At 37.7% G+C, this 27,874-nt stretch overlaps 1 protein-coding gene across 1 annotated transcript in view; it reads left to right on the forward strand.

Annotated features, from left to right (window-relative positions):
* The window catches only part of GMDS (GDP-mannose 4,6-dehydratase), a 350,100-nt gene that overhangs the window by 74,161 nt on the left and 248,065 nt on the right, over window positions 1-27,874 (forward strand). Inside the window, exons 5-6 of the mRNA XM_018076849.2 lie at window positions 19,986-20,178; window positions 21,071-21,175. Coding sequence (XP_017932338.1) covers window positions 19,986-20,178; window positions 21,071-21,175 — 298 coding nt within the window. The remainder of the gene's footprint in view (window positions 1-19,985; window positions 20,179-21,070; window positions 21,176-27,874) is intronic.

Here is a 27,874-nt window from a genome sequence, read left to right on the forward strand (position 1 = left end):
AAGCTCTTAAGTTAAAAAAAGTTTAATCAAACTAATGTAATACCTCCTTTGACTGTATTTCACCTTGGGTTGAAGTAGGTAAGTGCCCTGGGTAAGATACAGTTCCTACTTTAGGAAAAGGCTCCGAGGCACTCTGATAGGAGGTACACAGGGGAGTACAAATATGAAGAACACCAAGGCAAGGGATCAGTACTATGGAGACGGTGAGCATCTACTCTAGATGCCTGAGAAGCTCAGTAGCAGCTTAGTGATCCTGTGGAATATAGTCCATATTGCTTCTGCAGCACATTACCCATTCACATAGCTTCTTGACATGCTGCAGTGTCCTCTCCTCCTCCCCCCACCAGTATTCCTATCACCACCAACAACCTCACCTCTGCCTTGAGTTGAAGTTGTACTTGGCCAGGCAGCCTCAGTAGGCACAGCACCCCTGTGGCATAGAGCAGGTTTATGCTGCTCCACTGAAGATGGTGAATATGGTTGGAGACAGGGTGGGCAATGCCCAGTACCCCTGGTTTTGGGAATATGGAGTAGGGATACCTAAGATGTCTCTGTGAGGAGCTAGTTAGGGTCCAGCAGATGCATTAGCCAAGCTCCATCCTCCACAGAACTGGGCATTTTTGTCTCTGAAAGCACTTTAGTCACATCAAAGGAGGGGAAAAGGTTTGTATGCTGGACAGTAGAAGTTGCAGAGGAATTTAGAGGCTGCAGTAAGTGCTGGACTATACACAGGGCAGTGACACGCCAGAAAAACAGTGAAGGTGGTACCCTGCCAGGGTGCTACTGAGTAGAAATAAGGAGCTAATATTGACTATATAAACTAATATGAGAACACCTCAGGTCTTCCACTTTCCAGAATATATTGAGAATAGGAAACAACTCAGAGGAAAGACAGAAGTGATTTTTAGGCATGGAAAACAGTCTTCCCAGTAAATGACATTAAGAGACCACTAGAGTTACTTCATTAAAGTGAATGTGAAGGAGCTATTTGATCCTGCTCACACAGGGAGTAAGATGTTTGGTATTACAGGGTGCTTAACCTCATAGGCAATTATGTGGAGATCCAGTGCTGAAAACTAAAGTTAAACAAATTCAAACTAGAGAAGAGGTGCAAATTTTTAAGAGTGAGGACAATTAGCATTTGAGCGGCTTACCAAAGGAAGTGAAAGATTCTCCATTACTTGCAGTCCTTGAATCAAGATTGGATGCTTGCCTAAGAGATATAAATAACTGCTAGCTATTTATACAGCTTGGTATAAGAATCACTGAGTGAAGTCATATGGCCTATGTATGCAGGACTTTATTATATTAGAAAAAGGAGAATTCTAAGTAGTATTAGCTATATGTGTATAATTGTTACTTACGAACATAGTACATACAAACAAAAGTATTTATTTCTTTTCCTTTAGTAATCATTGGATTTATGTACATATCAGTCAGAATAGCTGATGCTTCTTTCAGTTTTTTCATCCACAGACTTCAATAATACCAGCTATGTTTTTACTCTGTATAAAACTAAGATGTTATTGGTGTTTCTGGTTTCTGGTTTAGCTTCCAGATTTTTACACTAGCACGCTTTGTATTAAAGTATTTGAATTATAAACACTGAAGTAGTGTTTACCAAAAATCCCCAAACAAACAAGTAAACAAAAAAATCCTATTTCCTTTTGAAATGAAACTAAAAATTAAAATAAGATCTCCAAATTTTTTATGGAAAATAGAAACATAAAACTGATTCTATATTTCCTTAGATTATTTAGAAAGCCTGAATTAACTGTAGTGTGTATATGTAGTATCTTAGCCTGTAGATTTCACATGCATATATCTACATAAAGAGAAAAACACAAGATGTTTCAACTGAAAAGACAAGGTAGAGATAACCTGGTTTATTTCCAAGTAGTGGTGATAGAAGCCAAATTCATCCAAAACTGTTAAAAAAAGAAGACCTACAGAGTTCTTAGTGGTTTTAAAAACCTATGCTAATAATCCCAGAATTACAAAGACAACTTTAAAATAAAAGACCTAGTCTTGCATTTAAGTCATGGGCAAAGTAATTCCATTTGAAATTAAAAAAACTAACTCTAACTTCTGTAAGACAGACTTACCAAAAGTACTTTGCCAAGGCTTAGGTGTCTTCAGCCTTCTGTAGTGGATTACTTTCTTTTACTGTGTTTCAGCAGCAGGGTGGTGGGAAAAGTCTTGGTGACAACAACACTAATGCAATAGGTGTGATTCTTTTTTCCCTTTCAATTTATTTTGACAATCTTGCAATAGGAGAGAAGCAGATCTAAATTAGCTACTGCAGCCACAAGTGTGCTGAGTGCACTTTGTTTGTCCTCTTATGTTATGTCTTCTGCAAGGTAATAATCAGGTGGGTAATGAAAAGATGATTAGGATCATGCCTAGCTTTTGATGTGCTTTATTTTCCAAAATGACTCCATTAGGGGTGGTGGACATAGTAAAATCTGGCAGAAACTATGTCTGGGCAATGGAACTCCAAAAGAGATGAGACGACACTCACTCTGGCACCTGGCTGTCGTTTGCAGGACTGCGAGGCGGGTGGTGTTGCTGGACAGATGATTTGAACCAGCGGCTGCTCCACTCACAACCAAACACTTCAGCTAATTCATCACAAGGCTCTTGGGTGCTTTGGTTGTGCAAACTTAAAAGGTTAAGGCAGTAAATAGTTTATTGCCACTGAGGCCCATTGAACATTGATCACTGTTGAATACCCTCTGTTTAGATGTAACTTCTTTTGAAATATGCTCTGTAGATTTAGTCTGAGAGCAGGATAATTGCCATGAGGGCTTAAGGTTTGAAAGCAGACACTTCTACAGCCAGAATGCAATAGGCTGCCAAGACAGACTAGTGTGAAACATTACAGCGTTATATTTTTTTAATTCTTAGGACTTGAACAAAGCAATAGGAAAGACTGTTTTTTGAGGCATGGAAGGGTAAAGTCATGTGGAGTATGCTCCTTTCATACATATTAATAAAACCGTTGCTATATCCTATTTCTAACCTCTCTGGGGTTTATGCTGCAATTCAAGGCAGCTGATGGTTCTCCTTAGCCTAGTGTTGAGGAGTTACTTAATCAGTGTGCAATTAAGGTTTTCTTCATGCATCGATATGGTGAAGTTACACAGAAAGTATTCCTGCTGCTCATGTAGTTGTACACCTTTTCCATGGCCCACTTTTGTACAGGATTTTTACTCTCACCATTATGAAGCTCTGCGTTTCTGAAATGTGGCCGGCAGTATCCTGTCAATACATAGTGCTGGTTGTGTGCCCAACCAGCTTTGTGAGTGTCAAGGTCTGCCAAAACATGATCTAATGACTCCAGGCTTTGGATCCACATTTACTGATTTCTCTAACTGGGGCAGGAGGGTAATGGGTTTGGGAGGGCAGATTACAGCAGTAGTTTAAAACTATAGAACAATACCAAGTGTTAAAGGTATATGTGATATCATGATAGCATATGTGAACATACCACATTTTTGGTGATCATGTTCTTTCTCCTTAGAAAGGTAAAGTCTAAACTTAGACACTGATCCAACCATCACCTCCCCCAGGATGAAACCATGGGTCCATGGGAAACCTCTCAACTTTGCTCAACCTGTGTATGCACTTGAGGTTCAAAATTAGCTCTGGTTAAGATGAAGTTATTTATATTTGCATCATTTATTCATTTTTCAGTAAAAGCTTGCAGATTAAGACATAAAGAATGACAGATAAGAAATTTTAGAGGAATATGAGCTTGTTGACCTGTTGTTCTGTAGCATATTACACATGAATGTAAACTTTTAAAGAGGACTTGCAGTCTGGACATCATGCTGACAGATCTGGAGCTGTTTATCAGAGATAATATCTGCAGTCTTTTGTTCCAAAAATAAAAGTGTTGCCTCAGATTGCAAAGAAAGGGAGATGAAATGTATTTTCATACATTGTAGCTGGAATTTTGGAATAAGCTCAGATAAATACTTTTGTCAAACTATACTGGAATATCATAAATTAATTTCAAATCCCAATTTTAAATGTATTAATATTTTGATACAGTTTTGAAGAAAAAGAAGTAATCGAATAATAAAAATCATGATCCTGTACTTAACAGGTTTCTATAAAGTTTAAGACTGAGGCAGTAAAGTGAGAAGGGAAAAAAAACCTGGTGAGCAGTCAATCAGTTTCTCTGTTTGTGGCCCTACACTTTACTAAGAAAACAGTACCTCAAACTTGCCAGCTGTGAAATTTTTAATTTGTCTTTACCATGGAGCACATCACATTTTTCCCTTGTTTAGACAGGGCTGTGGGTGGATGATGGATGAACTGTAGACTCATTGTGTTAGAAATACCTATTTTGTCTGAAAAGCTCAGCCCCTGCTTGACAAGGTAGTCGCTCCCTCTTGTAACAATAGAAAAAACATCGTGGAGTCATAGTTCAGATACAGTGAAAGACTTCATTCAAGGATCTGATGAATAGCAAAGGGAAATGTGAGAAAAATAGTGTGACAGCTAAAAAGTTTTTGTTATCCCCTCCTTTGCTGTCTTGAACTATAAAATGTTCTATACAATTAAGTGAGAATTCCCAATGCAGGCAGCATAATTTGCAGCTGAGAGAGATTTTTAGGATGAAGAATTAATCTGAACTAAAGTTCATACTGTTTAAGTTGTGCATTTTAGAGCAACCTGTTGCATCTCATCCGTTCTTAAAACAGCTTCAGTTTTGCTATTCCTAGTGGATCTGAAGAAAAGAATAAATATTTGAAACAAACTTCTGAGTTGCAGTGTATATTTACTCTACTGTGTGCTGAAATGTCCTTACATACAATTTTATGAGCATACTAATTTTTCCAATACTGAATATCAAACAAATACATAATTGAATGGAGTTTGAATTTAGAATTTTGGGGAAGCTATAATTTCAAAAGTGTTAGTGGTTGTGGATGAGAACTAAAGTGTTGGGCGTATGCAAGGCTACTAGGATCAGATTGCTGTATAAACCTGGCAGAGTTTCTGTTTAGATCTTATACCTGCATATGGTAAGTTCCTGTGGCAATACATTGCACAGTATTTGCTCTTGTTGTACAGAGAGCAAATATTATCAATTCAGTAAAGTGAATCAAGTATCTATGAGTTCTCTCACCCCAGGAAGAAAATTCATTGTTTATTTTTTCTTTCTGCAGGATAAAAATGCGCTGTAAATGTGTTATTAGGCCGACACATCGCTATAATTTACGAGCATAGTAGCTATTTTCTCCATAAATTTGGCAAGCTTATAATATGAAAAAATGCATCTGCATTTCCATTCACCAAGGATATAAGTAGACACCAACTAATTTGAGTTGTATATATATTAGCCAAGTCTGTTTACCTGAATCTGAGGATTGTCTGTATAGCCAGTATAGTTCAAAAATGTAAAATGGTTTGATTCTCACTTTTTTTTCAACAAAAAAAATGAAAAAACTTTCTAACATTATCCCTTAATTTTTTAGGAAGAGTTCAGCCTTTTACAAGAAAATACAAGAGGGTGTAAGACTTCAGTGCTCTCTAATGATATCTTGTAGCACTGCAAGCAGAAAAAAAAAAGGTCTAGTTGCATGCAGGTAGGATTACCAAACGATGTTGCCAGTTTAAGAGTAGCACATTTTATTTGAATTTTCTGAGTAATAGCCTTTGCAGAATGAGGTTTACTTGTATTTTGTCTGGTTCTTGTATTAATCTCATTATTTTATTAATTTAGAGCTACTAACAAGTCCGATTTATGCATATATATGGCTTTTTTTGCTTGTAGTTGTCTTACTGTCATGTTTAATCTGTTTTTTCCTTTATCATAGTGACATGAGATGTGGCTTCTCTTTACTCATGCTGTTAACTAGAAAAAATAAGAACTTTTAACAGTTTGATTTTAAAGGGTTCACTAATGTAAACTGTCAATCTTCTCTTTTTCATAATCAGAAATATACCTCTTTCTCTCTCCTTTTCCTCCCACCCAACAGAGGAGCAAAGGAGACAGTTCTCATGGGTGTGGTTATCATGAGTTAATTGCAACCCTGAGGGATTTGAGACACTTGGGTGCATTTCATACCTTGTAGCTGTCCAAGGATGAGATTTTCACACAAAGGCTCTACCCCACCGTATTTTACTTTTTATTGCATAAATCAGTCTGTGTCCTAGGGATCATTTATCATTTCCCTAATATTCACCAGGGTACAAACAGTACTGTTTTAGTTCCATTCAACCTCCTTATTTCTCCCTCCTACTTCTGCTCAAAAAAAAAAAAAAAGCTTGGCAAGCTGCTAAAATTTTATAATGGCAGTTCTGTATTTAATGCAGAAATCGTACATTATCCTAAAAACCTTTCACCCTCAAGTACTCTTTGTACTTCTGAGAACATGATATATGGCTGACTAGTGCACTTAGCAACTATGACTTCATTTAAATCATTCAGTTTCTGAGAAAGGGATTACTGCCTAGAACCTGACCAGTATTAAAAATACATATTTTCAGATACAACTGCAGTTAATATCAGCTTAAATTTGTGTGTGGAGAGAGTACTCTTGCAACATAAGAGGTGTTAAAATCTATAGGAGTGAAAAGTGAAATGCTGAGGTTTTGCGTTCATGATGAAGTTTTTTAATTTTTTACCAATTATAGAATTTTTCATCACCATTGACTATTTACATTTCTCAGACTTCCCAGCACAGCTTCTTTGGTAATACTAGTGATGCAGGATCAAAAATTAGCTAATGTTTCCAAACTCCCATATGACACTTCAGAAATTTCCTCTGCTTCCCTGGCTAATAGGCAGCACCACTATGTTTTTCCCAACGTTTTGTGGTTCCTTGACAGAACTTTTTGTGTCCCAGGTGAGGATGCTCAGAGCCCCAAAGCAGCTTGGGGTCAGCACACTGGAAATTAGCTAAAACTCCTACTGCAGCCACGAGACATAGTGTTCCTAGCTTATGTCAGTATTGTGTGCAATCACGGATGTTAACTCACAGTATTTTTTCATCCAGCCGTACTTCACAGCTATTCAGAGTGTTTCCCTCATGGACGATCACTGCTTATAATGGCCTGTGCAGCAGGGCTCTCTCAGTGGCCTATAAAAGTTCTAAAGATTTCCCCTTTTTGTATGTGCATTTGTGGACAAGTTACTATTATGACCTCTTCTTTGGCTTAATACTATGTGATAAAACTTATAGACTGAACTTGATTTTTTTTTCTTCTGCCTGATGGATAAGCTCTGGAAATACAATCTCCTTAGTTTCAATTAAATTCTTATGAATACTGCTTGCTTGGAAGGACGTGGAAACTGAGTATGTTGTTTTATAGAGGCTTGCAGGCATGTAGAGAAAATGTGTTTGGAAGGGAAGACAGGTTCAAAAAAATCTTGAGATAGATTTACACGATTCCTTACACATTTATCTTTCTGTGAGATAAATGCAGCCTGTTGGCATGTGCTTCTGATCCTGCCATTTCTTGACTGAGGTATCTGTGAGTCATTCAGAAAAGAAAAAGCATGATTGAAAAGTGCTAATTGAAATAAAATATTTGCATACAATAGAGACATGGCATCTGCCTTAGCTATACATTCTTTTAAAACTAAAATGCAGTCATTCACAATTTTACAGACTTCACCTTATTTGTGAAATTTGATGTTCCCACTGATCATGTCCAATGATTTGTTCAGTGTGTTTTGGCAATTTGGTCTTGTCTTCCATATTGCTTTTCCAACGTGCCTCATCCTGAGGCTTCCAAGTTCACTGTGAAAGCTGATGGAGCTTTTTATATCTTAATCAAGTCTTACTCAAAGCTCCTCTGAGAGGGGGTTTATTGGCAGACCAAATGCCACACCATAGTATAGACGAGGAGAGGCACTGTCTCGTAGGTGTCAATATGGTCTTTTGTTGCTTCTAGCACTACTAGAGACAAAAACTTCAATGCTGTTTTAGGTCAGGAGTACTAAAGCAATATTTGTTCTTAGGGGTGAGAGGGAAACTCCCAAACTTGTTGTTTTTATGTGATTAGTTGACTATGACATCCCTATTTCCTGAATTTAAGGTTTACCTTCATATCCAAGTGAAAAGCAGCTATTATTCCTAGTCCTTTTCTCTGGGTCAGAACCCAAGACTTAGGTGAAAAACAGGGCTGAAATTAGGGTTGTGTGCTGCAGTACACAAATTAGTTGCAATGTTCTGCTTTGATTTATGATCACCATGGCTCATGAGTGCCAAACCTGCCTTTTAAAATTTATGCCTATACATTGTTTTCTAAGAGCTGTAGTGAAGAGGCTTTAGTAGTCAATAATAAATGTAAGAATAAAGTATGGCAAAGGGGATACCAGCAGAAAAAATAACAAACTGATTTGTTTTCTGCAAGTATCGTCCTGCTTGTTCAATAAAGTTTAACCAGAGGGTCTCATCCCCTTAAGCTCTCACTGCCCCTTGGCCTTCTCCACCTTACCCCTACATACCTGTCAAGACACATGTTTTTTTCAAATTCATCCCACAGGTTTCTTCCTAGCCAGCCACCCACCCACGTCCTTCTAAGACACATGAGTTGATTAAGTAGAACATTTTATGTGGGGGGATTGCCTTTGAGTTCAGAGTGCTCACTGTCATATAGTGTTCGCCCTGAAAGGATGCAACTGGAGAAGATGTAAGGCTCGTGATTTCATAAGTATCCTAACAACATTAAAATCTGAGCTCTAGCAGTGGTGGTAATAGTATATTCCATTCCTGTAGCTTCCTTACACAGGATGAAGAACTATCACAGTCCACTTTGAGGTATGTAATTATTCCTATCCCCATCTTGCCTGAAATGGAATGTTAAAATTAGGTGTTACTATGGTGAGTTTACTGAAAGCTATTTCTACAGGTTTATTACATCATTCACAACAAAGCCATCATCAGCTACTGGTTTTGTATGAATGCTATTAATACCTTGATTTTGAACTTAATCGTATTTAGTGCCTGTACTTGCACTACAGGTAGGGGTATTAGCACTCCTCTACTAGGGTTCACCCACTTTAGCATTTTAAGGTGTTTTTTTGGTTTGTTGGTTGCAAGTTTAATGCATTTAAAAGAGTCAATGGTTTCCTTTCAGAGCAAGGGCAAACTTCAGACTCTTATATTTATTTAAAGAATGTTTTTAAGTATCAGCTGTTCTCAAGAACAAGTAAAAGGAAAAGAATGCTACTGGGTGTGTGTAGGAAAAATATATTGGTTTTGGAATTGTTGTCCTTTCTTTGAGTAAGATTTCAGAGTGAAATTTCACAGAAGATGACCTTATGCACTGGAAGAAAAGGCGATTATTTGCCCTCTTCAAAAAAGAAAACTGAAAAAAACTTTGGTGACTTATTTCTTGACATGCTGTTGCATGTTTATTCATTTTCCCAGTCATTCCTGCTGGAGTACTGGAGCAAGAATTGGGAAGGTGGCAACTGTGGGAGCATGTCTTTTGTCAGTACATGCATGTCCACCCAAATTTGCCCCATGCAATTAGCCATCCCAATTTATTTCTTAATACACATGCAGTAAAACTGAAAAAAAAGCCTCAGAAATTAATTGCATAGAAGTCTGAGGTGTGCTGAAAGCTTTGTAGCTGAAGAAGACTTGTTCTCAGTTTTAGCTGATTTATGGCAAACCAGAAAGTAGAACTAGATCTGTGGAGGTATAACATTAAGACACATTGTAAGTGATGGTGAGTAAGGGGAGAATGTAGACTTATTGAACAATGTGAGTGGACCAGGAATAGGACCGAAGTGGTGGCATTTATTTGGAAAATGTGTTTATATAGTACTTTATAGTACTATTTTAAGAATAAACTGAGTGCACAAATGGGGCAACCTGTTAAGATGCCACACAGGTGGAGATGTTGAACTCTGAGCTCAGAACTTCCCTCCCCAGGTACTTCAGGGCAAAGATTGTTCCCTAGATAGCATCATAGCATTGTTAAGATTGGAAAAGACATTTAAGATCAAGTCCAACCATTAATGTAACACTGCCCTCTTCACTGCTAAACCATGTTCCCAAGAGCCACATCTACACATTTTTTTAATACTTCCAGGAGTGGTGATTCCACCATTTCTCCATTGTGCCCAAGAAAACAAGTCATCATTTCTTCTCTGTGCGTGTGTGCATGTACACACATGCGTATTCATTTCCTCAAAAATTCATGTTTCCGTTTTGTCTCCCTGAAGTCCTGTTTTGAAAGCTCTTCCATGACTGAAGCACCACAAGGTAGCAAGTGCCATGTGTGGTCAGAGCTGAGGTACCTGCCTGCTCTTAGGCTGTGATGAATTAAGTAGTTTGATTTTTGAGTAGCTGTCAGTAAAAGAGAGAAGATAAGTTGCTTTATCTTGTGTTTGCTGTGGTTTAAGAGTGCTTCCAGACAGCATTACCTCAGTTCCACAGTGAAATGGTAACTTGCTTTCTTGCAGTGACTTGGCTGTGTCTGCACCTTTAGCTTGCAAATTGAATGGCTGACTCAAGGCCCATATTCATGGGCAATCCCTCTAATTGGGTTTATGGTCCCATTAATGAGTAATACATGCACATTCATCTAATTAATTTTTTTTTTTTTTGGAGAATCCCTGTGAAGCCACTTGTTAGCTGTTAGGAAGGAGATAGCAATTCTTGTTCAAAGGAAAAATTAAAAATCACAGAGGTTTCCATAGAGTAAAAAGTAAAAGCTCTTGTTAATCATCATAGAAAGTTGGTTTTTATAAAGTATATGTCATATCTCTATAGATGCTTCATTCAGAGTGTGCACAGCTTGGTCAGAATTAATTATGGGATTTTGCCAGCAGTCTGTTTTTTCTCATCTTTTTATCATGATTTGTGCTGCATCAGTCACTAGGTAGATATAGCAGAGAAAGTCAAGCCAAAATAATGACAATTATAGCTTAGAGAACTGGTCAGACAAGTGCCGATAGATAATGTGGTGGCAGGGGGGAAAAGAATAACAAAAAATATTTTTTATTAAAAAAAATTTTACCATTTTATAGCAAGTTTTCTCAAGATTTTCAAATTCAATTTACATTATTCTACAAAAGATCTGCTTTTCTTCAGTACATTTTGTTTCCAAATTAAATGCCTTTAAGGAAAAGAGACCCTGGTCCCTAATCAAGTATGTCAAAACTCCATTTACGAAATATTTTATTTTGTCATGAAGGGAGAAGCATTTTTGGTACTTTCTTTGAACTACTTTTAAGCTTTCTTTAACAGTTGTATGCAGCATAAGAAATTGCAGTCTGGGAAGGAATCTTCAGTGATAATAAATGCTGAAAACATTTTTTTCTGGTTAAAAAATCAAAACTTCTGACAGGCTCCATAAACATAGGGATATTTTGCTTTACGCGTTAGTAAGAGGTACAAGAGAGTCAGGCAAGGTAGTAATTTGCAAAGTTTTGGGTTAATTCTAGCTTCTAGCTAATACAGAAGTTCTGTTAATATTTGGGAGGGTCCATTGTGTTAACTCAAGTCTTGAAGTCTTGTTGACTAGGGAGGCAAAGAGCAAAGAGACTGTTGTTAACAAAGCTTTGCCATACTAGATTATTGCTTTAATTCAATATCTATCTAGCTATCCACTGAAAGTCTATCAAAATCATAAAGCAGGTAGGTGGTGAAGGTCTGTGGGTTTTTCTGGGATTTGTTTCTTTTTTCTTTTTTTTTTTTGTGATGCTATTTTTATCACTTTTGTGCAAAGCATCTTTCAATGTGTTCTGAAAGCATCAAGGAAGCAAGGATACAAGTTTTTTAAAAAGCTTCAGGAGTTAAAAAAAATAAAATTAATACTATAAACTAGTTGTCATGTTACAATTTTAAATCACCTGTATGTTTTAAATTAATTTCTTTATATGTGAAAGTGTATAAAAATGGTGCTGGTTCTTTGGAAGTGACTACATTCCCTGCATGCATTTTATTCATAACTTTCTATTCCCCATGTACATATAAAGTGAAATGAATTGGCTATCTTTTTACATCTGCCTTTGAATGTTCTCTAGTGACTCTGCAAGTTGCCCCTTTTTGTCTTTCTGCTAAATAGCATTTAAAGCCTCTGGCACAGCTGGACTTCAGTATGTAAGAAAGCTTTTAGGGTATTACGATGTCATTAGCCATTGAAGCTAAAAAATGTGAAACATTGAAACCCATCCTGACTTTGCTGCATGTGGCATGTGTTTAAAAACTTGAGTGTGTATGTATGTTGTCAAAGCTATCCCTGAACAAAATCATGCTGACAATGAATAAAGAATCAATGCTCCTTTTTTAAAAGCTTCTTTTCTAATCTCTGTAATTTGAAACTGAAGACTTAAAACAGTGGGTTGGAGATGGTTCTGCAAGATAAATCCCTTGCATCACATAACCCTGACAACTCCCCAGTTCCATCAAATTAATAACAAATGAATGAGAAGATAAGCAAAACTAATGGTGAGGTTACATTTTTGTGACAAAGGTTTATGGCCATACTGAATCTCATGTTCTGTGATAGCCCTCCTCCTTTTCCTCCTCTGCTTTGGTATTTTTTTTTTACTATCAGATCTGAGCATTCCTCTATCTGAAGCTCTTCTCTGGAGGAGATATGATGAATAGCAAGCTGGACTATGCGCCTCCAAAAAGTTGCTGTGAATAACTCTCTACTCCCACAGTAGGAATTGCTGATTTTCCACAAGACCAGGCCTTGTTCTTGCATGCTGTCTATCCACGTTCTAGTCATTGGATGGTGCTACATGTCTGAACATTGAAACACGCTGCTGTAATCCCATCTCCCTGCCTTCTTAAAATTATGCAACAATGTAGTTTGGGAGCAGTTGCTGAATATCATCTGGACCTGCTCTTTTCACAAAGTGGGACCAGCTTTTACAGCAGGTGGCTCAGGGTGATGTCTGATTGAGTTTTGAGTATCTCCAAGGATGGAGATACCACAGCCTCTCTGCACAACCAGTTTCAGTATGAGACTACCCATGTTGTGAACTTTATTTTTCCCCTAATATCTAGTTATAATTTCTCATGTTTCAGTTTGTGTCCATTGCCTTTGAAGTGTCTCTGGGCAACTGTCTTTTAATCCAGTCTGTTAAATTCTCTTAATTCACTAAAGTAGCTAGTTAATGACTGGAAGAATAAGCAATGTACAAATTACCTGTAATGGAGATCTGTTCTAAACATGCCTTTGAATCAATAGTCAATGGCAAAGACAGCTGTAAAATATGTAGGAGACTTTGTTTTATTAAAATGGAGAATAGATATTCCAATTTAAGGATTGTGCATAAAAATTTTGAAAATAATAGGCAATTGGTGGTTCTTCTATAGCTCTTAACTGGTCAGGCATATACCAGCAGGCTGCTTTAGAGGCAAAGGTGAATGTGATGACCTCAAGAGCTGGATTTACAACTGCACCTGCAGTTTGCCAGGGAGGAGTCACTTTCTAAAGAAACCGAATAATGAATCCATCTTACAAGCCCTACTGATAAGGGATCTAGTAAATATGAAACTTTAAGTATTCAGGGAATATTTCTCTATGCTTATTTTCTGCTTTCAGTTGATTCTTTTTTTTTCTCTTTTTTCCCCCAACAGAAAGCAAGTAGTAGTTTTTACTCATAAAAGGGGAAAAAGGGAACCTGTTTTAATAATGCGAAGCTATTTCTCTTTAAAGCTTATTTCAGAGTGTATGCATCAAGAACTTGAAATTAATCAGGAGGAGAGTTGTGAGGAAGATTTACACAAGCCGAACCATAAGAAACTGCCATATTAAACATACGTTATGCAGTATGTTAGGGGGAATCATTGGGTATTTCAGCTGTACAAAGGAAATTATTATAGAATGTGAAGAGCATCAAGGATCATTTCAAATCACTAAACAGCAAAGAGCTTATTTTTTGTGCTTTGGTTTGGGTCTTCGCAGTTAGGGGTGAAGGTGAAATGCTGGCCCAGTGGTGTCAAAGTCAAACTTTTAACCACTTCAGCAAGTCTCTCCAGTCACACAGTATGACAGAGCTGCAGAGAAACTCCACCACTACGACCAAAATGTAAGCGCTGGTAGCTGGTAGAGAAGCACATCTTTTAGAAGCTGCATTGATTATTCCTTTACATCATGAGTACCTTGAAAATCCAAGTTACCCAAACTCTCTTGCTGCAGCAATATTATGAATGTCTTGGGCTAACATGCAATTTTAGGAAACAATGTTGACTTCTACTTCCACTTATAAAAATTTTCTTGGCTAATTCTCAGCTTGTAATCATGTTGTCAAATTACTCTCATTTTATACAGATTACTTTATTTTTTCTGGTTTGCTAATGAGAGAACAGGGAAATAAATAGGAAAGAAGATAAAACGACAAAAAGAATGTTCATTTTATTAAGAATTTGTCATTATTTTTTTAGTCAATTTCTGTTTAGCTAAGAAGTTGAGTAGGGCTTTAAGAGATCGAGAGTGTTGCTTAACCATAAGCAGTTCAGACCTATGGAATTGATTATTTTTCTGTATAGCAAAGTATATAGCTGTTTGGGGGATCTTGTGTCTTTCAACTACTTCTGTTATTGGGTGAGAGGACAATAAGTTAAGCATTCATTATGAGTTAAGAGGCTGGGAGGAAGAGGAATTGTCATATTCTCCTAGAAGGTTACCTGACATTTTCGTAGATATATAGGTTCTTCCCCATCCTCTTGACATCACCCAGGTCCCCTTGGATTCTTTAGATTTCCTAAAATCCCTAAGATTTTTTTTTCCCCATTGTTTTAGGACTTTATAGGAATGCTTGGCCTATAGTCTGCATTAGATTTAACAACTGGAATGTTGTGCTTTACATGCCTGTTCCTAGGGATTGAGCAGCTTGCTTACTGAGATGATATAAGTGATCCCAATGGTTTTTATTGGCAGTGGAAGGAACACTGAATATTCAAAGCAAACAGAATTTATTTTAAAGAATACAAAAAAGTAACCACTGTGAAACTTGTGAGACTTGAAAAATTTCTGAGCAGTTTTTTTGTTCTGTGATTTGCTTTTCAGGTCTAAACCTTTCTCAATGACCCAATACATATCTTCTACTTTGCTAAGTCTCAAGAATCTACAGTAGGTTTTTTCAAGAGATCAAAGATGCTTATTTTGATGTTATAGTTAGGTTAGCCACCTTTCCTTTTACAGAGAAAGAATAATAATTTATGTTTATATTATCCTATTTCCTTTGGGGTTTCACAAAACCTTTCCTCTTATTAACACTAGCCTTCCAGAAATTCCATCTTCTGAAACTGAGAAAGCTGTAAGAAAGAGATGAAGTTTTAAATCATTGTTTATATTCCTTAGGTAGAGCATTAAAGCATATTCTGCTAGAATACAGGGGGTTTTTTGGTTGAAAACTGATAGTTAATATGACTGCAGCCCATCTGTTGGATTGTTCCAAATGAAAAAACAGAGATGAAGTATCTCACAAAGCCAAACCTGTGTTTGATAATTTTCAGAATATCACCAGTGCTGACAATGCATTGGTCAGAAGCAAGTATTACTAAGTCGACAGTCTTGTATGTAGTGCTTATAGACATGATAGGAATGTGGTCTTGTGGAGGGTAAGACCCATATGTTTTCATTTAGATAATTTTCAGTAAGCTTTTAAATCTTGTTAAAGACCTTGCTAAGCTTGCTTTTGAATGATCAGTTGGGAAACATCATATTTAAAACATCGCTCTATTAAATTCAAATCTCTTGTAGAGATTGAATCTGGTGATTATAAAGAAATGGGAGGGAGGGAATGCAAGAGTTCAAATTCAAAAGGTAGAAACAAGTTCACAAAACTCATTGTGATTGCAGCCACATGAAAGAAGAGAAATTATGTGGCTCAGTGTATTCATATTGTGTCCTGTGATTCCAAAGTGTTATAACTAATGAAACTATGCTTTTTTCAAGAAAATGTTACCATTCTATGGGTGAGCCTTGCTGTGGAAATCTTTTCTTGCCTGAGAATATATTTGAAATGCATATATTAGGGACAAATCCAGCAGTGAAGATACTCAGTATATAGAACTCCTACGTACATAAGGAGTCTGTTTGCGTTTTAGTATTCTTTGAGGGAATTCTGCAGTGTTCATAATGTGAAACCCTGGAATTTGAAGTACTTTTGACCAAGGATTTAAGTGTCTCCTTAGTGTTCTGTCCACTTTTAATGGCACACTTATCACTACCTATTGAATGGAATAAATAGACGTATCTGAAGAATATACTTTACAGTATCTCCAGGATCAATAATGACAACTGCAAAAGCATAGTGTCCTCATTATACATGGGAAGGGAGTACCAAGGTCACTCAGACTAACATGTTCCAAGCAGGCAATTTCTGTTTTGTTGGTATGTTGTGCTTTTTCTTTGTCTGTCCAAAGAAGGTGAAGTAGTATTGGATCCATGACTTCAATATTCTTTGAGAAAACTTGCAGATTTAAAGTTTCTGCCATTCAAAGAAGCTTCTTTTCCCTATTCCAGTCATTACAAAAAAAATTCTGGTGCATCCTTCAAAACAAGTTGTAATTGCAGGTCTTGCTTTTTGCAGTTGATAGTAACGGATAATTTTGGATTTTTGAGGAAAGAATGGAGCATCTATTTTAGGTAGCTGAATTAATAGAGGAGTGTGTATATGGTTTTGCCAAAGCATGATCAGGAGCATCTTCATTAGGCCTTCTGCTGTGACTCACCACTGTCTTTATTGGTGTGCAGGAAGACAATCTTCCTAATTCAGGCACTTAAGAAAGTTGTCATAAAGTAGGCAGTTTGAAAGCTCTCATCTGTAGGTATTATCTAAGCCCTTTTTTCCACTGGGTAAGTGTTTAATCTTTCATAAAGTATGACTTGTTCTTAGCCTTCATACACCTGCCTTTACAATCATTTCCATGACATATCTACTCTCTCAAGTATTTCCACTACTGGAGCTCAGTACACCAGTGGAGATTATTTCTATGAGTAACATCTATTGAATCTGATTCTATATTTTGTTTCTATAACTCAGTCTTTTCTTGTGTTATGCATGCATGTATGTCAGTTCTCTCTTGCACATCCCTCTTAACGAGGTCCCTGCCTTTCTTTTGTTGGTTTTTCTTTTTGGTTTGGTTTGGTTTTGAGGTTTTTTTGGGGAGGTTTTTTGTTTATTTGTGGGGTTTGTTTGGTTTTTTGTTTTGTTTTGGTTGGTTGGAGTTTTTTTGTGTGGTTTTTGTTGGGTTTTGTTGTTTCTTTTTACAGTTCAGTCTTCCTGTGGGTCTTGCGCAAAATAATATGTATAAGGAGAGGGAAATAATGTGGTAAGGGATAACTTATCACCTTTTCCTGCTCTGCCCTGCTTTATTTTTAACTACTTAATTGATCTTGTATTTTATAAGACTCTTTTGCATTTTTAACTTTGAATTAAAATCAAATTAAAATTTGGTTTGTTTTTATCTATATTTGTAGTTTTACTGCCTGTTGTTACAGGGTGTCTCAACAGTCCAGAATTTTTGGTGTTCGATGTTTTAGTAGATAAAATCATCTTTTATTTTCATAAATGCCATTCTTGTCTAACCTGCACTCCAAAATGAAATGAATTTAGTGGTCTGAATCTTGACTCTGGTGAACAACTGTCTGCATTACAAAACCACCCAACAGACACAAAACTGGTGGTTTCTGCCTGGGGACACTCAGACCCAGTAGGCATGGAGGCACAATTACCTCACACCCCAGGGAGTGTTTTTTTTGTAGGTGAAGATTGAGGTCATTCATCAGGCAATAGGGAAAAGCATCTCTTGTGAAATTGGTCTCTGCATCAGCCAGGGAGAGCATTTCCCTGTACTGCTGCAGCCTCATTACCCTCTCTGGTTAAGAGGTTTTATAATCTGTTATCTCAGACTCCCTCAGTTACATATGCCATTTACTTTGTAGTAGGATATGTAAGCAAAGATTTGCATTTCAGGGTGATGTTTTCAGGGTTATTTGTTGGAAACTACCTTAATATAAGTAAATTCTTGGTTCTGCTACAATTAGTAAGTGTTTTGCCTTTTGTTGGAAAGCTGGGACATGTGGTTAATATACAAATTTATGTTCCTTAGTGCATTGTTGACTGTATCACCTATTCATTAAAATGTTTTCCTCAGAGTTACTTAGACACTGAAGCTGAGAGACCTTAAGTGTCTGTCATCTTTGTGCCAAAGGGATTAAAACAAAAAATGCACATCACTTCTTGGTAGATCCGTGCTCAATTTCAGCTGGGTCATACCACATCAACAAGCCAAAGTATCAGGTTTTGTTTTGCGGGGGGGGGGGGGGTCTTTTGGTAAAAAAAAAAAAGTACGGTTTGGTTTTGTTCATACTGTTAGCTATTTCAGATCAAAACTCTGGGAGAATCTTTTTATTTTGGAGAACAGGAACACAATTCAGATAATTTCGTACCTGTATTATATTAACCAAAAGTGAAAACTCAAATTAATTGAATTTTTTTTTCCCATCTGCTGTATAAATAAGCCTTAAACTTCCAGTAATTACTGAACAGGGAAAATGGCTTAACAAAAGAAATTAATATAGGGCTATCTGTCTGAATCTGCAAAGATCCTTAAAAAACTAACTGGTAAGTGACAGGTTTCCCACTGCTTTCACTGTGACACCTCAGCTTGTCCAACTATGGTCATTTACTCTCTACTCCATTAGTAACTCCCCTGTTACTGAAGACTAATGAAGGGGGTATCGTAGATTTGTACTGTCTGATACCGGTAGTGTCTCACTAACATCCAGCATAGATATTATAAAGGGACTGCAATGTTGCCATCACTCTATAGCTCATTCCTGGAAGTCATTCATCAGCCAGAGGGGACATAGGTAGAATAATTCTTCATGACCATGAGGGAGATTGCTCTAAAAGTCCATTCCCCTTACTTTTTATAACATTGTCAGTATAAACAAGGAAAATTTTTTTAAAAACTAACAGGCAAAATCCCTGGATTGGAGAGAGAGTGTAGAGGGAGGAACATGCCTCTGGGGTTGGAACTGGTGGGAAAAAATTCCTTAGAGTCCAGGAGCTTTGTCAGAACATCCAAAGAACCAGCCTGTACCCACCAAGCAAAAAGAGTGAGCTTCCTTCTGAGCATGTTTTCTCCTGCCTGCAAATTAAGGTGGTCACAACACATCTCTTACCTTCAGCTTGCTTTTTCCAATTTATTTTTTTCTGCTGTAACTGAAAGGGAAAGAACTAATATATTTTTTAAATACTCTGAAAGTTTAGACTTGAGCATTGATTGTGGCATAGGCCACAAGCTCATCATAAAGACAACTGAGAAATACTGGAGTGGGGAGAGAAAAAGGACTCTTGGCCCACCAGTGTGCATGAATTTATTATCATACTTTGAAGAATATATGTCCGGTTTCTTTAGGATACCTCAACCCTTTGCTCTCACACTTCATCATCCCCCTAACCTCTGTCCAAAAGCAACAGCTCTGGTACACCTTGGTCAGATGGGGTGGGTAGTCTCATTTTGATAGCAGATATTTCTAGTCTTCTCTGAACTTTGATGTATGTTAAAATTGCAAAACTTCAGATGTCGTTTAAAGTTTTGGGGTTTTTTTGATATATGTTTGTGCTGTCATGCTGTCTGTCTAGCCTATTATTTTTTTAAAATATATTTTAGGCAATTATAACCAAATCCAAGTGTGTCAAATACGTTAAGCCCAAGTGAATGTTGTGAAAATTGGCAGCTGTGGAGATAAGAGTGCCTGATAATGTTCCCACTGGGGGGAGGCTTACGCCTTACTTCACATGGGAAAATAATCCCAGGGAACACTAGTCTTTTTGTTCTGCTATTTATGGAACTACTTATTTATTCTTGGAAATCCTTTGAGGATACTTTTGTATTCTGAGTATCTACTCTGTACAGAAGTGTTTAGATGGTCTGTGACAAGTGATGTATTACTTTGTTTGGTTGTGCATGATCACAGCATGTTCTGGTTCCCCTAGTAAAATTAGTGGGGTTTTATTTCTTTCTCTCCCCAAGATTTCTTTCGACCTAGCAGAATATACTGCTGACGTTGATGGAGTTGGCACTTTGCGACTTCTAGATGCTATTAAGACCTGTGGCCTTATCAACTCTGTGAAGTTCTACCAAGCCTCCACCAGTGAACTTTTTGGAAAAGTGCAAGAAATCCCGCAAAAGGAGACCACCCCTTTTTACCCAAGATCGCCTTATGGTGAGGATTGCTGATGGTGTGTGTGTATAGTGTCTGTCTGTCTGTTCTCCCTGCTCATGTCTCAGGGCTGAAGTCATTTGTGTGTGAGATTAGAATCATGATAGAGCTAAAGTGACTAGACATGTTGAGAGGCATACCTTTATGAATGACTATATAAAAAGTATTTGCTGCCATTGCCTGGGGGTTGGAAATTAGCATCTCACTTCACAAGACCTTGTTCATTCAGCTCAGAGGTGAAGAGCTCTTGAGGGGGGAGATGGGGTGGGGCTGGAAGAGGCAGAGTGACTCTTCCTTCACAAAGGGTTGTGAGGTACCACTGAAGTGATAAGGTTTCGGGTTTTTTGTTGCCTAAATGAAAAACTCCCAAGAGCGCACTTCTTCCTTCATGAACTCGCATGAAATTTGAAACACTTATTAAAGCAATGGGCATGGAGGACTTCGGTGATAAACTTTCAAATCAATTTAAGTGTTAAGGCACCGGATTTTCACTTTTATTCCTTCAAAGTTATTTTTTTGTTTGTTTTTTTTTAATTAGCAAAGGTCACCACAGTGGTGTATTTCACACGCTCTGTGTTAATTATATTGTAAAAGAAAAAATGCTGTTCTTGAGCGTGCATAAGAAAACAAGTGAGAAGGTGCCCTAATGCTTTCTGGCCAGCTCAGAGGCTGCACAGAAGATGAGTATTTTCCCTGTCAGCTGCTGTTTATTGGGCTGGATTTTTTTTTCCATATAAAATTTGACACATATAGGGAATTAATCAAATTCTAAAGCACTCTGCTGTTGAAATGTGAACTTCACCCCGCCTGTGAAATAGATGTATGTGTGTGTCTGTGTCTGAGCTGTGTACGAGCTGAGCAGATATACAATAACGCTTCAAAATTATTTTTATAGGGGCAGCAAAACTGTATGCCTACTGGATTGTGGTGAACTTCAGAGAAGCCTACAATCTCTTTGCTGTGAACGGCATCCTCTTCAATCATGAAAGCCCCAGGAGAGGTTAGAAAATCCATGTGAACCTCTTCCCAACTTTGCATACATCTGATCAGAAAAATGAAACAACGTATCCACAGGTTTCATTTAAACTCGCCAGAATTCCGTAGGGAGGGTGTCATGACTTGTAGCCTACTCATGGCATTTAATGTTGCCCTTCTGGCAGAGCCTACAGAGCAACAGCTTTCCCTTTTGAGCATCGTATTCCATTTTGTAGCCCTCTGATGCTGAAGGGAGGTTTGTGTACCTAACTTTGTGTATCAAAAGAGAGATACTGCAATAACATAACATCCCTGCATTCTCTTTCCTTCTTGATAATAAGTTAAGGCTAAAATGTTAAAAAGACACATTTAAAAAGGAAAGTTTTCTAAATGTTTAGTTGGGCAACTACATAAACAGATGCAATTTCAGGTGTGACATATGCTGAAGGTTTTTATTTGCATATAAATGTCAAATTGAGAGACAGAAATAATAGATGCTCTAAATTTGAAAGACTAATGAGTGTATTTTGAATTATAGCCCATCCCTTCTGACAAGACGGCTTTTAACACATGGCTTTAAAATGCCTTTCAGTTTAATCCTTAATAGCAATGCAGCTTAAATTCCACTTAATCATCCCTTTTCCGCTTACAGTACTTTATGAACAATTAATGCTGGTATTTTGAGTAAGAGTCCATGGCTGATTATAAGTCTCTTTAACAATGACAGTTTTCCTCTGCTCTTTAAGTAAGTACTGTGACTGTAGAAAACACTCTAAAATTAAACTTTTATATTAGCACAGAAAACTGGGTTCTCAGTGCAGAAGCCTTTTGTTGTGGTCTGTTTCTAAATGAAAAATAAATTCAAGTTTTACAGGAATGCAATTATATAAATTATAGCCTGGCACAAAATTTTAATCATGCTTACAAATGTAAAATAGACCATAATTGTAACTGTGCTGGGGGGTAGGGGGGTGGAAAAGAAGAGAAAAAAGGAGTTGATATCAATAGGATTTAAATATTGATTTCAGTCTTTGGAAGTCACAGCTGTGAAATCTCATCATACGCTGGGTAGGCAGCATTTACAGTAAGTGGTGCATCAAACATTTGGTGTAGAAGCTGGTGCATCACTTCACTGAAGCAAATGACAGCACAAGCTCAAAATTAAAAGAGAATCAAATTTACTACATTGTTTCATTTAGAACCCCTAATACTTTGCTTTCTATTAGAGAGTCTACCAAGGTATATTCTTAGTGTGCTGAAAACTGATGTCCAAATTGCACTGAGTTATTACTATGTAATTAAAACATTCTGACCAACATAAAGAGAGAATATGCAATAACTAGTATTTGCTTGGCGTGATTTCTAGTAACACTAAGGAGCTACAAGATGGAAATTATGCAAACTCATTTACCATTTGTACTGCTCCTCTGTAGACTTCTGCTATTTTGAAGGAGGAAAACTTCAGTACTGATTGCTATTTTGATCTCTCTGACATTTGTTCCTGATGCAACACTGCTGCAATAGAGTTATCAATCCAAAGTCCTTTTCAACACATTTAATGTCCCCATGGAGAACCCAAGTTTGTGCTTGGAAGCCTCAGGTTGTACTTTTCATTGTGTGTATGTGCTGGGTGCAGTTTTAAGCCCCTTATACCATGAACAGGAAACTTGTCCTAGAAATGCTGTTTGCCTTAGCAGGAGTACATGCCATGAAAGTGACTGTAACCACAGGCTAGTGCCATTTGCATAGTGGTTTTATGGTAGAAAGTCTGAGAAACTGTACAGCTAAGAAAGTGGAAGAAAAGTAGTTTTGAGATTGTTTCTTGATAGCCATTCATCACTTTCCTAATACTTTTGAAGACTAGAAAGGCACTTTGGGAGAAAAGGAGGACTTAACTGTGATTTCTAATTCCTATGCCCAGAGGCTAATATACATGGAAATTTTAAAATGCCTTATGGTTTGACCTTTTTTTATTCTACTGATTTCAGTGATTGGGAATACCTAAATAAACCAACACATATTTTCTTCCAGTATTACATACCATTATTCCAGTTGGTTTGGCATTACACTGAATGGATCAAATACAACATCCCATTGGTGGTGGCACTATGTGCATCTCATCTACACATAACCTGATGCCCAGGAGTCAGAGAAGAGCAGAATTTTGTGGCAGTGTCTCTTGCTGAGGTGCAGAGTTGATCAAAGGACATGGAACTGTTGCAGCAAGTACAGAAGAGGGACAATGAAGTTGATAAGAGGACTGGAGCATCGCCCTTATGAAGATAGACTGGGGAAGTTGGGGCTGTTCAGCCTGGAGAAGAGATTTCATGGAAATCTCCTAGCAACTTTCCAGTATATGAAGGGGACCTACAGGGAAGCCGGAGAAGGACTCTTCATGAGGAACTGTAGTGACAGGACAAGGAGTAATGGGTACACATTGAAAGGGGGGAAGTTTAAATATTTAGAAGAAATGGTTATTAGATATTAAGAAGACGATGGTTAGACATGGAGCAGGTTACCCAGGGAAGTTGTGGATGCTCCAAACTTGGCAGTGTTCAATGCCAGGTTGGAAAAGGCCTCGAGCAACTTGGTCTAGTGGGAGGTGTCCCTGCCCATGGCAAGTGGGATTAAAACTAGATGATCTTTAAGGTCCATTCCAACCCTTTAACACTGTGTGATTCTATGATCAGTCCTGGCAAACAGTGCATGTCTAAAGTGTTAACCATACTTCTGAAAATTTCTGTAGGCTTCCTACAGTGAATGTATTTCTAGGAGAACATTGTGAAGAGACGAACCCCAGTATTTCTTGTAGGCAGGGATCCATGAGGTATGCGACATTGTAAGGCACTGTTAAGGATAAGCAGAATGCATTTTTTGTACCTGACAGGCTGAATTGTGGACTATGATCAAATACAGAAGTATTTGTATTTGAAGTACCAGTGCTCATGGTGAAGGATGGTGAATTGCAGTTGTCTGTCAAGTGGCTTTTAGCAGCTGGTCACTGATGTTGAATTGAGTAGACAATTGTAAAGAGTTTGCTTCATGATCTGTATTGTAAATGAGAGGTTTAGGGTCCCTCAAAGAATCACCCTCAAAACTATTAACAAAAATAGTTTTTATACAAATTTATAAAAGTATGACTTAACAAAGTTTGAAGGCAAGATTCACTCTCATTTACTACATAGGTGAAGAAATGCAAAGGAAAATTGAGTTAGAATCAATTTACAGTGATTTGCACAGAAACCGAAAACACTTAAGTGTAAGGGAGACCCACTGAGTCATGAGGTTCAGGGTGCACTTCCTTGCTTTCTAAACTCCTGGTGGAACTTTAGTGAAGGTAGTTCCAATCTTAGTCTCAGACCTGTACAACAGTTTATGTCTAAAGGAATTAATTCTTTCATTTATTCATTAGTATTAATGAACTAGCATGCTCTGCAACTTACTGAGCATCTGTTATGAATAAGGGATCTCTCCACTTTGGATAATGAAGTCCCAGGCAAGGAATCTCAAACCTTGAGATGGGTTCCAGATCAAGGGGAGAGGCACTGCCATGAAGTCCAGTTGCAATTTAAAGAGAACTCAAACTGGACTTATCCAAAGATCTGTCACGAGAAGAAAGGTCTTTCTGGCTCAAGGGACAACCTTGAGAGGCGTCCTAACTCAAGGAGAGCACTGCCACATTGCCTAGCAGGGAGACCTCAAAGACGGCTCATTTAGGCTCTCATCTTTATGGGATAAAGTGGTTGGCTTGTAGTCAAATTACATGTGATGGGAAAGGTATGTATGACACTCTTTGTACCCACAACTTTCTTTGTTCCTTGATAATTGAATCTTGGAAAAACCACCCACTATTCATGTGTTCCAAGCTCATGTGCATTGGTGCACTCTGGGTCACTCTGGCCCTTTGTGGGTTTCCTGGAGGAGTTCTTTACCCAGCTACAGCTCAGGCCTTTACCTCCTTTGGAGCCTGAACTAAGCTATTGCTAGTTTGGTTAAGAAGGTCAAGTACACCTGTCACAATCCCTCTTTATATAGTGTTCTGATATTGTACTGTAGGGGCAGCAATACACAAACCTAGTGAAAATGAGAACTATCTAATCTCAAGAACTGCTTCCTTGTGAAAAGAGTTTAGGAATACACACCTCTTATTTCAGAATGCCAGTTCTTCTTCTGAGCCTTCTGGTTTAAACTCAGAAAGGAGCACCAGTAGTTAATCTCATGTAGCCTGTATAATAATACGGAAGTCTACTCAGAGTTCATAAGGGTAAAGAGTGCTTAAGTCTAATATGAGTGGTGTCGTATTCCTCAAAATCACAAAGGCTTGAAAGAAGTCCTGGCTTTGAGAACATTTGGTTTTCTACTTTTATCTTGCCCTATGAGAGAAAGACTGTCATAGGAGTAGTTCTTAAGATGCAATGCCATACTGTAAAGCTGAGCACTTAAGTTTGCTGTGTGGGCTTTCTTTTAAGTATGATGTTTCATGTTCTGACAGTCAGAGTGACTTTACAAAAACACCAGTGATAAATTCCAGGTTGGCTGGACCCACTGCCTAAGCCTTACCTCTTAATTTGGGAATAGTACAGCGTTATTAAATTGCACAAGTACTTGTGTCCCTACTCAAGAGATACATGTGTACGTAGCAGCAGAAACTATTATCTAAAATTTCATATGAAGAAAAATTAGTGGCTATGTTAGACTAATCTTAATAAAATATACATCTACTTTGAGCCTTTCTGTAGTACTTTCCTTTCTGTTATTTTCTTTTTATTATACATACTGCCTTTCCTTTGATTTCCCTTGCATTTCACTTAGTCACTTTTACAGTTTTGTAAGATGAAATAGTCACTTTTTGACCGGTACATACTTTTCAGCTCACATAAATCAACATAGCTGCACTGAAGTGAATAGGGTCACGTTGATATATGCCAGCTGAGGGTCTGGCATAGTACTTCCAGTAATAGTCTGGTAATGTAAGATAAGCATGACTTGCTTCCTTTGGGGAAAAGAACTGTATTAGCAGTATACCTTGCTAAAACTGATTTCTTCAGTTACTTTCATCAATTTTATTCCAGTATGGCTCAAGTGTTTCCTGATTTATGATAATGCCAAGGTGAGTGGGATCTTCCATTTCTGAAGGTTATTTATTGTCTAAGTGTGACAGGAGCTGAAAAGCAAAATGCTCTGTAGTAGTAGAAAGCTACAAGGTGGCCTCTTTTTCCAAAAATGAAAACCAAAAATAAGTCTAAAAAACTTTTCCAGAATGATGCTTCCCCTCCCCTCACTCCCCAAAACAACATTATGGGATACCAGATGGGGAACTTGGTGGCCACTTAGTTTCTGGTGGTGGCTGAACCTGTCTACCAGTATTATCAATGTGGAAATGTCTGCCCTATAGCAATATTTGAAAGATATTTCTGTTCAGTGAGATGATGGGTTTGACAGTGAAAGAGTGAGGCAATTAGCAAGTCTAGTTTTCAGGAAGGCTGGGGCTTGATCCAAACCTTTTTTTACTTCATTGGAAAGGTTCCTGTTCTTTTGTTGGGCTGTGGATCTCACTAATACCTTCTCTTCCGAGAGAGAAAGCAAACTACTTGTTGACAGTATCATTCGTTTCTTCCCAGACAAGCTCTTACTATTTTTTCTCCTCAGTTCTGTGTAAGAGGTTTTCTCAGGTTTACAAGATGTGCCTTTGGAAGTCTGAGATAACTTTCTGATTTGGTTAACCACTTCATTGCTTGCCTCAACTGATCTTAATCTGCCAAGATGTACAAACATGTACAGCGTGTTTCCTGACACAATGCAACAGAAGTTTTGTTTGTTTTTGTTGCTTTTTTTCCCCCTAAGTAATACTTTGCCTCCACACATGACATCATTGTGTAGGGAATTTTTGTTTCTCTGATACCAACCCTGGTAAAGCAGTTGTCATCAAACCACTGCTGTATAGCCAGAGGGAAAGGATACAACTGCTCATTTCTGAGATCTCTTTCAGCCGGGGAGGAAATGGCTAGGTGTTAGATTGCAGGCTGAACATTGTCAAAGTACATGTAGTAACATTAAAATGAAAAGAAATCATTATTTAAAGAGAATAGGGAATGTTCTTTGCTTTTATTGTTCATCTGGATCTCAGGTTTGCCACGGGGAAGGGGGTAGGAGTTTCCCCTACTTGTCAATATGTCTGGGTATCTTCAGAATTTATGTTTTTGTTGTTACCTTTTTTTAAATCACCTTTCAGTCTCCCTTTTGCCTCTATTTCATTGAGAAGGCAGAAGCAGATGGTGACATCTGCTACTGACTTTCACAAAAAATCCATACAATCCCTACTGTAACAGCTGTTCTTCTGCATCTACTGTATAGAGATGTAGTCAACATCTGCCAGATTCCCCTTTCTCATTTCTGTGGTTGAGGAGACTAATTGCTAGTCTCCTGACTCACTTTCTGTGCAAGAGAAACTTGGTCAACCTAGTACTATTGGAAACACTAAGGACTTTTACTGGTAGTTTTTCTGTAAATTACAAAAGTGTGTAAAATTTTCAGTGCAGAGCTATGTCTCTTTCATTTAATACAAAATTTCCCAACCCTTGAGTATTTCTGAATAGCAAAATTCAGCAGAGTGTTGCTTGTGGCTTTATTACTCCTTGCTGGATGAGAAGAATACAGGCTGGCTAGTATCATCAAGAATCGTCTGGCTAGCATATTGAATACTTGATGGCAAGGTACCATGGCC

The sequence above is a fragment of the Manacus vitellinus genome, unplaced genomic scaffold (assembly GCF_001715985.3).
Source record: "Manacus vitellinus isolate BGI_N305 unplaced genomic scaffold, ASM171598v3 scaffold_33_pilon, whole genome shotgun sequence".
NCBI classification, from domain to species: Eukaryota; Metazoa; Chordata; class Aves; order Passeriformes; family Pipridae; genus Manacus; species Manacus vitellinus.